Consider the following 13,727-nt stretch of genomic DNA (forward strand, 5'->3'; position numbering starts at 1 on the left):
TCAAGGTTATTTGAGGTTCTGGAACCTGAAACGGCAGGCCTTGCACCAGATTGGATTGGATTATCCACCAAGCTAGCGACAAATCGGAGTTGTTTGGTGATGCGGATCATGGAGGACATTGGCTGAGAAGACTGAGTCCACTGCGATCTTAGAGTCCACCGTATGACCCTCATGGCAAGAGCCATGGGAGTGACATGCACTGTGGAGGCCATATGACCCAGTAATATGAGGAAATGTCGTGCAGTCGAGTAGTTTCGAGACTGTAGTCAATGGGCCAGAGAGGCGCGAGTGAGAGCCCGATCCTGAGGTAGGAAGGCTTTCGCTTTCAGAGTGTCCAAGTCTGCCCCTTTGAAGGATATGGTTTGAGAGGGAACTAGCCTGGATTTTGGATAGTTTATGAGAAACCCTAGGGAGGTCAGGGTGTGCAAAGTGAGACGTAAGGACATTAGAGCAGTTTGCTGAGTGGGAGCCCTGATCAACCAATCGTCGAGATAGGGGTAGACGTGGACACTTTGCTCCTGAAATAGGCAGCTACCACTACGAGGCACTTGGTGAAGACTCGTGGGGCAGATGCGAGGCTGAATGGTAACACTCGATATTGGAAGTGTTTTGGGCCTACTAGGAATCGCAGGAATTTGCGATGTGACTGAGCAACTGAAATGTGCGTGTAAGCGTCCTGTAGGTCTAGAGAGCAGAGCCAGTCTTCCCTTTGAAGAAGGGGAAGTAAAGAACCCGAGGTCACCATCTTGAACTTTTCTCTTTGTAGGTATTTGTTTAGAGTGCGAAGATCCAGTATTGGATGCATCCCACCTGACTTTTTTGGGATTAGGAAATACCTGGAATAGAATAACTGCCCCTGTTGGGAGAGGGGCACCAGTTCTATTGCATGTGATTGGAGGAGGAGGGAGATCTCCTGCTCCAGAGATAGTGAGTGGACAGACTTTCCCCACATCAGCTGAGGTGGGGAATCTGGTGGAACCGAGAGAAAGCAAAATTGCTTACCTTGTAATAGGTGTTATCCCAGGACAGCAGGATGTAGTCCTCACATATGGGTGACGTCACTGACTGAGCCCTATCGCGGGAAAAACTTCTGTCAAAGTTTCTAGAAAGTTTTGACTGGCAGCCTGAGGCTACTGAGCATGCCCAGCATGCCATGATATTCTCTGCCACAGGGGTCTCACTCCAGTCTCGTATGTAGCAATAAGCTTTAGCAAAAATAAATAAGAAAAATCTGAGATCCAACTCTGCGGGGTGGCGGGTGGGTTTCGTGAGGACTACATCCTGCTGTCCTGGGATAACACCTATTACAAGGTAAGCAATTTTGCTTTATCCCAGGACAAGCAGGATGCTAGTCCTCACATATGGGTGATTAGCAAGCTAGAGGCTGAGTCATGTGGTATTGAGGCAACAGTGAAGTATTGTTGTTAAAATGTGTCAGCCGAAGATCACAGCAGGTTGGTGGAGAAGGAGTTGGGTTTAAACTGGAAACAAGTTCTTTAAGACAGATTGTCCGTAGGCTGAATCTTGTCGTCCTTCTTTATCTAAACAGTAATGAGCTGCAAAGGTGTGAAGAGAACTCCATGTTGCTGCTTTACATATGTCAATGATTGGCATGGAACGATAGTGTGCTACTGAAGTTGACATTGCTCTTACTGAGTATGCTTTTACTCTCCCTTGGAGAGGAAGGCCTGCTTTTTCATAGCAAAACTGTATGCAATCTGCTAGCCAATTGGATAGAGTATGTTTACCCACTGCTTTTCCTGGTTTGTTTGGATCATAAGAAACAAAAAGCTGATTGGATTTCCTTTGGGCTGCAGTGCGGTTTAAATAAAAGGATAGAGCACATTTACAGTCCAAGGTATGTAAAGCCTGTTCTCCTCGGTGAGAATGAGGCCTTGGGAAGAATGTGGGTAAAACTATGGATTGGTTCAAATGGAATTCTGTAACTAACTTGGGAAGGAATTTTGGATGTGTGTGGAGAACCACCCTATCATGTAGGAATTTTGTATAGGGTGCGTATGTTACAAGAGCTTGTAACTCACTAACCCTTCTAGCTGATGTAATGGCTATGAGGAAGATAGTTTTCCATGTGAGAAATTTAAGATCACAGGAATCTATGGGTTCGAAAGGAGAACACATGAGCCTTGTTAATACTAAATTTATTTATTTATTTAACACTTTTTTATACCGACCTTCATAGTAATAACCATATCGGATCGGTTTACATTTAACAAGGGTATAACTGAAGCGTAACTAAAGTAAATTAAACAAAAGAGGTGAATAAGGCAAAGTTACATTCAACAAGGGGTAAGAACTTGGAAGCTTACGTAGCTGGAAGAAAGGTAAAGGCGGATAATAAACAAGAAAATACAATAGAGAATACAGGTTAAAGCTACAGGTGCTTTAACCTAGCAGTGCCATAGTCCATCGTTCATGAAGATCAAAGACCATTGTCCAGATAAGATCAGGGCTGGTGGCCGAATTGATGGCTTAAGTTGAGTTAAACCTCTCATAAACCTACTGACAAGAGGTTGTGTGGAAACTGGTGCATCTCCTATTTTCTCATGGTAAGCAGAGATTGCACTTAAATGTACTCTTACAGATGAAGTCTGGAGACCAGAGTCTGAAAGATGGTATAAGTAGTCTAGTAAAGAATTTGTGGGGCAGGTGAAAGGATCAATATTGCTTTGTCTGCACCACAAAATAAATCTTTTCCATTTGGAAGAATAATTCTTTCGTGTGGAAGGTTTACGTGAAGCTATAAGGACTTGGGATACATTGGTTGAAAGGTTGAGTGGTTGTAAAATCAAGCTTTCAACATCCATGCTGTCAGGGATAGGGATTTGAGGTTGGGCTGGCGCAGCCGACCCTGATCCTGAGTTATGAGAGTGGGAGCTATTCCCAGGCGAATGGGATCCCTGACTGAGAGGTCTAGAAGTGTGGGAAACCATACTTGTCGAGGCCAATACGGGGCTATGAGTATCATGGACCCTTTGCCCTGTTGTAGTTTCACAAGAGTTTTGGTTATGAGCGGTATCGGAGGATACGCGTATAGCAGGCCTGAGTTCCAGGGGCGAGCAAAAAGTGTCCTTGGCTGGCTGGTTCTTCTGTTTGTGTAGAGAACAGTATTCGTCCACTTTGTGATTCAGATGTGACGCAAAGAGGTCTATTGTTGGTTGTCCCCAACGTTGGAATATCCTGGTTGCTACTGAGGGATCCAGGGACCATTCGTGTGGTTGGAATTGACGACTGAGTCGATCTGCCACTACATTGTGTATGCCTGCCAGATAAGTGGCTCGGAGGAGCATTGAGTGTTTCAGTGCCCAGCCCCAAATCTGTGCAGCTTCTTGACAAAGGAGATACGAGCCCATACCTCCCTGTTTGTTGATGTACCACATGGCTACTGTGTTGTCTGTTTGGATGAGAACAGTCTTGTGTGAAAGGCAGTCTTTGAATGCATGTAGCGCATAACGTATAGCTTGAAGCTCTAGGAAATTGATTTGAAATGTTGCTTCGAGCTTTGTCCAAGTCCCTTGGGTGTGGAGACTGTCTATGTGAGCTCTCCAACCTAAGGTGGATGCATCTGTAGTTAATGTTATCTGTGGGACTGGTTGTTGAAAGGATAGGCCTTTGCACAAATTGTCCCTGTTCACCCACCAAAGTAGATATGAACATAGCTGGTGGGTTATTTGTATTGAAGAGTGTAGTGGTTGAATGGCTTGGATCCATTGTGATTTTAGTGTCCATTGGGTTACTCTCATGGCAAGCCTTGCCATGGGAGTGACGTGAACAGTGGAGGCCATGTGGCCTAACAACGATAGAAACTGATGAGCTGTTGCTTGTTTCCTTGAGCGAAGTGAGTTTGCCAATAGGGATACTGTTTCTGCTCGATCTTTGGGTAGAAATGCTCTTGATAGGAGAGTGTTCAAGTCTGCACCTATGAATTGAAGTAGGTGAGATGGAATTTCTGATAATTGATGAGAAAACCCATAGAGTGAAGGAGCGAAACTGTTCGATTGAGAGAGACGAGAGCTCCTTCTTGAGAGTGACTTGTGATGAGCCAGTCGTCTAGATATGGAAAGACATGGACACTTTGCTTGTGCAAGTGTGCTTCTATGACTGCTAGGCATTTTGTGAAGACTCGTGGAGCAGTAGAAAGTCCGAATGGCAGTACTTTGTACTGGTAATGTTGATGACCTACCATGAAGCGCAGATACTTGCGGTGAGGGGGAAATATTGGAATGTGAGCATAAGCGTCTTGAAGGTCCAGAGAACAAAGCCAATCTCCTGTTTGAAGTAGTGGAAGCATGGTGCCCAGAGAAACCATCCTGAACTTTTCTGTCTTCAGAAATTTGTTGAGATTTCTGAGGTCTAGGATGGGACGTAGGCCTCCGGTTTTCTTTGGAATGAGGAAATAACGGGAATAGAATCCTCTTCCTTTCTGAGACCTCGGCACGAGCTCTACAGCCCTGGCTCTCAGAAGGGTGGATAATTCCATTTGTAGTTGAAGTATGTGATTTTCGCTGAGATGAGAATGACTCGGAGGAAAATCGTGGGGAATTGAAATGAAATTGAGTTTATACCCTTGGTCTATTATTGATAGGACCTATTGGTCCGATGTTATTGATGTCCAATTGGTATAAAAGCTGGACAGTCTGCCTCCTACTGGTAGTGCTGACTGAGGGTTGGCGTAAAGGCTTTGTTCCCTGGATGTGTTCTCAAAATCCAGTAGCAGGCCTAGTTTGAGGAGGTGGTTGGAGCCTAGTAGCTTTCTGTTGTCTTTGTTGTGGTCTTTGCTGGGATCTTGTAGACCTCGGTCTAGATGCAGGGGGGATATCATCTGCGTTGTCTGTAGACAGGCCGTCTGGCGTCTCTACGTAGGGACCTGCGGCTAGGATGCGTGGAAGAATCATATGGAAGGGAGGATAACTGTCAAAGTTTGTGTGTGTTCTCGCAACTGGGAAACTGCCTCCTGTACCTTGGAGCCAAATAAGTTATCTCCAAGGCAAGGAAGATCGACTAGCTTATCCTGTACCTCTGGTCTTAGGTCTGAGGCCTTGAGCCAGGCCCATCTTTGAGCACTGATGCAGCAACTCATGAAGCCATGTCATAACTATCATAGGCGGCTCGCACCTCATGCTTTCCAGCATCTAACCCTTTGTTTATAATAGCTTGCGCAGCTTCCTGGTATTGTGCGGGCAGTGACAGCACAAACTCTTCCTTTTGTTTCCAGAGGTTTCTCTGGTATTGCGTCATGTATAAATGGTATGCTGAGATTTTAGAATTCAGCATTGCTCTTTGAAACACCTTGCGGCCCATTTGATCCAGAAATCTGTTATCTTTTCCTGGAGGTGTTGATGAATGGGCTCTAGTTCTTCTGAATCTCTTCTGCGCCGATTCTACCAGCACCGAGTGGTGGGGGAGTTGTGTTTTCTGATATCCTGAAGTAGATTGTAAAAGATAAGTTGACTCCACCCGTTTATTCACTGCAGGAACTGTGCAGGGATGCTCCCAAAGGCTTTGTTGCAGTTGTAAAAGGATTTCATAAACAGGAATGACCAATGTGTGCTTAGGGGGAATCTACAAAATTGGAGCACTTCCAAGGTTTGTTGCCTACTGTCCTGTTCAGCTTGCAGCTGGAAAGGGATGGAATCTGCCATTTCTTGAACAAAATTTGAAAAAGAAAAATCCTCTGGAGGTGATTGTTTTGTAGCATGAGGTGGACACGGATCAGAAAGTCCTCTGATGAGGGATCAGACTCAGTGTCAGATCAAGTATCATAATGCGTTGGTTGATGATGGGGAGGTGTAGTCCTGTGAGGAGGAGGTACACCAGAGGGCCCTGGTAACGGTTCATCAGGTGAAAGGTCCTCTACCTGCCCTTCTACTGGGTAAGATGGCAAGGAGGATAGTAAGTCATGGTATCTCTTGGTAATGATACCATGTAGTGCCGCTTCTTCTGACATTGGAAGCTTGGGAAGTGATGGTAGACGTTGAGTCAGAGGGTTTTAGCTGAGTCGATGACTTTGGTCTCGATACCGGTGGTTTATTAAGCGGAGGCATGGTGGGTGCCATAGTGTACACGGACATCGATTGTGACATCGATGGAACAGGCGATGTCGATGCAGATAGAAATGAAAACATCGATGCGGGAGTAGAAATTGAAGCTGTCTGTGGCACCGAAGAGCTTGGCATCGATGAAAGTTCTGTCATCGAGAAAGGTACCGATAGGGATGAGAATGGCACCAATGACGTTGTCGAAGACTGCATCGGCATGGAGGTGGCATCGATATTATCGAGGATTTCGGCTCGATTACTGGCATCGGCGTGACCACCGGCATCGGCGATGTCGCTGGAACTTGTGCCTGTAAAGCCTCCATCACGATCTGTTTGATGAGGACGGTTAGGTCCGGAGTAGTCGACGCAGGCATCGGCGATGGCGTAGTCGATGGCACCGTAGACACCGAGGTTAGCGGAGCATCGGTGGATTTATGCTGCTTTGCAGACGGTTCTGCTGGTGGTGGAAACAACTGGGACGCCGCAGGTCGACGATGTCGATGCTTGTGTTTGGGCTTCGGTTCCGAGACTGACCTGGTCGATGATGTGGACGGAGTTGGTGATAAAGCATCCCCGGATCCTTCGAGGTGTCGTTTTTTAAGCAGGAGTTTCTTAGTGACTCCCGCGGGAGAGGACTTCGTCGAAGTAGACTGTGATGGTACCAACTGGAGATGGAAAAATGAGCCATCTTTTCCTGTCGAAGCTGGCACTGTTGGCACGAAGATATTTCATGTTTTTCTCCTAAGCAGATCACACATTCAAGATGTGGATCTGTTACTGACATGGTCCGGTTGCAGGCAGGGCATTTTTTGAAACCGGAGGCCATGTTTGTATCGACAGCTGTCGATGAAAATTTTCTGTGAAAAATTGAATCAGTGAGAAAATGAGAAATCGGTAAAGTTTTGTCACCGTCCGGTGACAAAGGTGAAGTGAGACCCGATGTGGGAAAAAAAATGAGAATTTAAAGTGACTTTTTTAGTCAAAATTGTGAGAAATCTCACAGGGCTCCTGTCACCGTGATGCTAATGGCAGCGCGGAAAAACGAAGACTGGAGTGAGACCCCTGTGGCAGAGAATATCATGGCATGCTGGGCATGCTCAGTAGCCTCAGGCTGCCAGTCAAAAGTTTCCAAGAACTTTGACAGAAGTTTTTCCCGCGACAGGGCTCCGTCAGTGACGTCACCCATATGTGAGGACTAGCATCCTGCTTGTCCTGGGATAAAGTTGAGATGGTAACCTTAAGTTACTATCATCAATACCCACTGGTCTTTGGTGACTGTGTGCTACACGGTGGAGAAGTGGCACAATCGGCCCCCGACTGGTATAGTCGGAAGTGGAGGCTGGGTACTGCTCTCTAGAAAGGAGTCAAAAGCCAGACGCTGGACCTGGTTGAGAGGCTGGCTGTGACTTCTGTACTCTAGGTTGTCTTGCTTGGTTTCTAAGGTTTAGAAGGCTGACCCCTGGACGCTGGGGGATAGTATCTCCTCTGCTGGTAGACTTGTCTTTTGGAATCTCTCCTAAACGGTCTTTTGGAGGAGGGATCTGAAGGCAGCAAGGAGAGCTGGCGCAGTCTCTTGGTGGTCCTTGAGCGGCGCCACTGCTTCTTGAATCTTTTCCCCGAAAAGATTATCCCCTGCACAGGGTAAGTCAGCTAATCTGTCCTGTACCTTTGGTCTGAGGTCAGAAGACTTTAGCCAGGCCCATCTCCTCGCGCTGATACCGGCCGCCAACACCCTGGAGGCGGTGTCGAAGATGTCATACGCTGATCACACTTCATGTTTGCCAGCATCTAAGCCCTTTTGTGCCAGGGCATGAAGTTGGTCCTGGAACTGCAGAGGTAAGGCTTCAGCAAAGTCCTGGATCTTTGTAAACAAGGCTCTGTTGTATTGGGTCATGTACAGTTGATAGGATGCAATGTGAGAGATGAGCATTGATCCATGGAACACTCGTCTTCCAAATGCATCCAGGAATTTTTGTTCCTATCCTGGGGGAATGGAAGAGTGAGGTTTGGAGTGACGGGCCCTCTTCTGGGCAGACTCCACAACCACTAAGTGATGATCCAATTGAGTTCTTTGAAAGCCAGGGGCTGACTGAACTAGATAAGTGGCATCTGCTTTTCGATTGACAGGTGCCACAGGGCCAGGGTGTTCCCAGTTTCTCTTTAAAAGGTCCAATAGGATGTCATGAATAGGGATGGACATGATTTCCTTTGGAGCATTGAGAAATTGTAGAAGTTCCAGCATCTGATGTCTAGAGTCCTCTTCAGTCTCAAGCTGGAATGGGACCATTTCAGACATCTCCTTTACAAAATTAATAAAGGACAGGTCCTCTGGAGAAGAATGCTTCCTTTAGTCAGGAGAGGGCTGTGAAGGCAGATCATCAGAATCCTGGGACGAATCCAGGGATCATACGGGTCATCACCCGCTCCCAAATGTTCTTCAGAAGGAAGTAACTGAGTTATTCTTGAAGGCCCTGGCTTAGGCATCGATGGCCTTGAAGGAGGAACCGACGGCATCGAGGGAGGCATCGAAGGAATCAGTGACATCGATGGCAGTGTCGGCGGAGGCACTCCCAATGGTGGAATGAAGAGCGGTGTTTCTTTGTCTTCTTCCGATGACAATGGAATCTGTGAGGAAGGAATCTGGTCCATCGGTTCCCTCGGATCCACCGGTAGAGAGGCACCATTCTAGCCAATAGCGGTGCGAGCACAATGGGTATTGGATCGGTGGCGGAACCGGCATCGATGGAGGCTGGAAGCCTTGGAGTGCTTTGATGATGGCCTCTTGGATCATCTGATCCAATTCCTCACGGAAACCCAGGGCATGGATACCCGGTTCCGGAGTAGGAGGCAGCACTGGTGTAGCTGGAGGGTCCACCGGTGAAGGTGGAATCGCAGATCCCGGCACCTATCCAGGTGGGGGAATGCCTTGATGACCCAGAGACAGAAGAGGACGAGGCCTTTTCTGTACGGTATTTCTTTGTCGGTGGCTCAGATGATGTCTTGCCTGTATCGGTGGCCTGAGCTTTCCCGATGGCGGTGTCGATGCTTTTCTCGATGTTCACCTTGGTGCTTTTCCTGAGGAGGAACAGAGGGTGTCGACAACCGTGGAATCGTCGAGGCCGGGCGGATAGCAGCGGTTTCCTGGTGCTGGCGCAACATGGACGGCCCTGGTTCAGACGACATTGAGGCTATCGATGGAGTCGGGGTTTTTGGCCGAAAGAGAAAACCCATCTTATCAAGCCGGGCCTTGCGACCCTTTGGTGTCATTTTGCACATTTGGTGCAAGTAAGGACATTCATGGCCAGACCCCAAGCACATCACACAGACCGTGTGAGGATCAGAGAGGGATATTGTTTGAGTGCAGTCGGGGCACGGACGGAAACCCGACGCCATGGCCTCGACAAAATTTAGGCGTGATGTGGTCGATAGCCGGTAGGCCGCAAGGTGAAAACTCGACAGGAATCGACCACAAACAGGTAAAAAACTTACCGTTCGACCGTGGAGTAAAGATATCGGTAAGGGACCCCTGTGGGGTAGAAATTTTTGAAAATTTTCTAAGAAATTCCGTGAGGAAAATTCCTGTCAGGAATCACTGAATAGCTCCTTAACCCGCGTGGCTACTGCTGCGCGGAAAAAAGAAGACTGAAGGGGGACCCCTGCTGGATGCAGGGTTGGTGCTGTGCTGGGCATGCCCAGTAGGTGCCAGTCAATGTTCTGGAAACTTTGACAGAATTATTCCGCGATTGGGCTCCATCCTGATGATGTCACCCATATGTGAGGACTTCCATTCTGCTTGTCCTGTGAGAAAGTAGACTTATGTAGTATGTTGCTATATTTCAAAATATGAGAACCAAGGTTAGGGCAACTCGATTACATCACAGTGGGCTCTGACCTCCCTGAAATTTCAATTGAAAACTAAACTGGCCTGTTTGCCTATAGCAAAGGCAAAGAAATAGGGATTTCAACTATCATGGGCATCAAAGGCACATGAGTATGATGAGCCAGGCATCAGTGGGTACTCAACTGGAGCAAACTTTAATGAAATTGGATGAACAATTCAAAAAGTTATGGGGAAAAGGGGTGTGGGTAGACAGACATGATGATCTTAAGTCAGTTTCCCCAGTAAAAAACTAGGACTTTGCCTTGTAGCTCTCTACAATGAAGGAGGAATTTTATTTTATTTTTAGGATGAACCATAGGTAAAAATAATTCAGGTAGAATTTGTTTGAGGTTTCCATTGCTAAAAACCATGTACAAAAAAGCCCCCTCACAGTATATGGGCAGATACCAAGAATTTTAGAATCACTAAAATTGATCTATTAACTTATGTGATATATATTCTTTCTAAAATTAAATTACATCTCCCCCAACAAAATAAAATAAACCAAGTAAAACTGCTGATTTCAAAAAAATGTATTCCACAAAAGACAAAGAACCTTGAAGATGTCACCCATTACAGAAGAGGTCATTTCTGGACGCTGAGGGGTTTGAAGTATTCTTTCATAATCCAATATCTTGAGAGGAGGAGCTAATTCCACATGCTGCTTCATTTGGAAACAGGAGGAACAATCCTAGGAAAAACAAAAATCAAACAGTTTAGAATTTGACTGGATTAGTTTTTTTTGTTTTTTTAATTTTATTTTTATTGCATTTTCATAATATTAAAATACACAAACATATGGAGAACTATAATTCCCCAGTATTCAATACCATAGACCAAATGGTCAATACAGTCTGCCCAGCAATTTGCTTATGATAGTAACTGCCACGCGTTCTGTTAAGGGTAATAAGGAGACAGTCTTCAGCGTAAGCAGCTTTAAAGATATGGCCTTAGAAGGAGAAAACTATGATCCCACCCAAAAAAAAAAAAAAAAAAAAAAAAAAAAAATATATATATATATATATATATATATATATATATATAAATATATATATAAAACACTTTTTTTCAGATCCCAAAGTGAAACAGAATTCCAGAGCAGAGGTCCAATATACTTAATAGCTCTCAAAAGCTGGGAGACAATAGTGTAAAAAAGTAAAATATTCTACTGCAAATACGACCATTGTAGCAAGAAAGCGCTGCCACTGGCACTTTCAATATATTAAGAGCCAATTTCTTAGAGACGCCTTCCTGCAAAAACTCCAAAATCAATGGGACTGACGTAGCTCCACGAACACAAAGATGCCCCGAACTCCAAACCTTGAAAACTCTCCAAACATCATATAAACTAAAATAGTAGAATTTTCTAGCTTTCAGGAACATGGCCACCATGGTCTTCACTAATCGTGTCCTATCAAGGGCCAAATCTTAAGACAAAATCGATCCAGATCCTCATGAAACATGGACCCTGATACAGTAACTCCCTGTGAGGCGGAAGACAAAGTGGGCTGGCACAGGAGACATTGGAGATCCACATATCATGGCTGGCAAGGCCAGCTTGGAGTAATCAGAAACACTAGCCTCAAATGCCCTGCAATTCTTTGAAGAAGCCTGCCCATCATGGGCTAAGGAGGAAAAATATCACCCCTTATGTGGGCCATGCTAGAACTAAGGCATCAATACCAAACGAATGCACATCACTCTTTTGACTGAAAAATTAATATACCTTCGCATTCTGGTTGGTTGCCATCAAATCCCAATTTGGAAGGCTCCATTTTATAACAATCTGATCAAAGGATCTTTGAGCAAGGGACCTAAAGTAGTACACCTGGACATTTGTCCATCCTTGCAATATATCAAATCTGCGGATTCTTTTCTGCACAAGGAAGAAGAATGTCCATCTTTATTGAAACTTGGGGACTCTAAATGCCCCCTTGATGATTTATATATGCTACTACTGTGGCATTGCCAGACATCATTCTGACTGCTTGCCTCCTTGAGACTCCATTGCCCCGAACAAACAGCTCTTGAGAGAGCGCCCCCCCAGCCTAATTAGACTGACATCCATTGTCACCATGGTGCAGGCCGGAGTCATCCCTGCTCCAAGTGCTTGTAGTCTAACCACCAATGAAAGCTCTGTCTTGTTGATTAATAAAGAAGCAGTCACACAGAATAGTCCTTAGACTGTGGATTCCACCTAGAAAGCATATCTGCCCTCACCGACAGAATGAGATACAGGACCACCGCCACAGATCTGAGAATTTGGAGGTAGGACCATACTGTTGGATTTTTTACCGAACTCAACGTTCAGACCAGATGACAACTTCTAAATCCTTTGGTCCATTAAATGTATGCAACCCCTTTTGGGATTGAATCAAGCTCCTATTAATTCAGAATCTAAGAGGGCTGAAGATTTATTTTGCCAAAATTGACAATCCACTCGCTGGGAGGACTTCTGAAAGGACTTCACACTTATCAGCCAATTGTCTAGATAAGGATGCATCAAAACTCCTTCCTTGCGCAGCATTGCTACCATCACCTTGGAGAAAGTTCTCAGAGCTGTTTTAAGTCAAAAGAACAGTGCCTGAAACTGAAAATGACAACCTAGCAGCACAAATCTAAGGAAACATTGGTGTTTCTTCCAGACTGGAATATGAAGACAAGCTTTCATTAGATTCAAAGAGGAAACAAAAAAGAATAGTTGCCCAAGGGTCTTTTCCAAACCTTTAATTGGTGGAGACGTATGTTATTTGTTAAAATAGCCCGACTCATGCTGAGTTTCGCCACATTCCAGTGGCTGCCTCAGGGGCTATAAATGAACATAATTATGAACACAATAAATCATAAATACATTAAAAATCATAAAATTAATCAATAAAACAGAAAAGTTTTAACTAAAAATGGTAAAAATAAAACAATGTTAAGAACCTCACATAAAAATAAATAAATAGAACAAATGTAAAAATAAATAGAACATACATAAAAAGTAACATACTCCTCTGGCCAAGGTGCAGACTAAATCGCAGCCCACATCTGCTAAAAAGGCAGCAGCGGGTTCCATAACTGCCCTGGAATTAATCCCAAAGTCAACCACCTCCTGAGAGAAAAGCAAACAAGAGCAAGCCACCAGGGAACAACAGGAAGCTATCTGCAATGTCATTGCCACTGCTTCAAATGCTTGCTTAAGGATGACCTCAATCCTCCTATCATGCACATCCTTCAAGGCTGCTCCTTCCACGGGGATAGTCTTCTGTTTAGAGATGGCACAGACAAGCACATCCACTTTCGGAAAAACACAGACACTCTCACTACTGCATCCAGGAGGTACGGGCCTTCCAAGGTCCAACCCCCTTTAAAATTTGGCTCTGAGGCATCCTACTCAAGATCAATCAATTCTTCAATGGCCTCCATAACAGGAAAAAAACAAGAGGCTTTACGCAAAGAAATCAAAATGGGATTTTTTTTCCCTTTGGCTCAGACATGGAATCTGCCCCAGGGACTCCCAGCATTTTCAATGTATGGGAAATCAGTGCCTGCAGTTCATCTCTATGAAAGAACCGCAAGAGAGTCCTATATGGCTCCAGTCCCAAAGGGAATTCCCCATCCTCTAGGGCAGAGCTTCCCAAACTGTGGGTTGGGGCGGGGTCACAAGTGCCTCAAAGGGCAGTCCTCTCCAGACATCACCAGCAGCAGAAGTAGTGGAAATCAGCATGGGATCCTTGAGCTAGCATGCACTCTCAGGTCCTACAATGGTCCTGCCCTCACTTGAGTTTCCACGTTAACAGGAAGCC

General features: G+C 45.3%; 1 protein-coding gene across 2 annotated transcripts in view; it reads right to left on the bottom strand.

Annotated features, from left to right (window-relative positions):
• Positions 1-13,727, bottom strand: part of SKA3 (spindle and kinetochore associated complex subunit 3) — a 132,926-nt gene that overhangs the window by 19,727 nt on the left and 99,472 nt on the right. For both annotated transcript variants that reach the window (XM_029602529.1, XM_029602530.1), the window contains exon 8: positions 10,493-10,627. In XM_029602529.1, coding sequence (XP_029458389.1) covers positions 10,493-10,627 — 135 coding nt within the window. The remainder of the gene's footprint in view (positions 1-10,492; positions 10,628-13,727) is intronic.

The sequence above is a fragment of the Rhinatrema bivittatum genome, chromosome 5 (assembly GCF_901001135.1).
Source record: "Rhinatrema bivittatum chromosome 5, aRhiBiv1.1, whole genome shotgun sequence".
Taxonomy (NCBI): Eukaryota; Metazoa; Chordata; class Amphibia; order Gymnophiona; family Rhinatrematidae; genus Rhinatrema; species Rhinatrema bivittatum.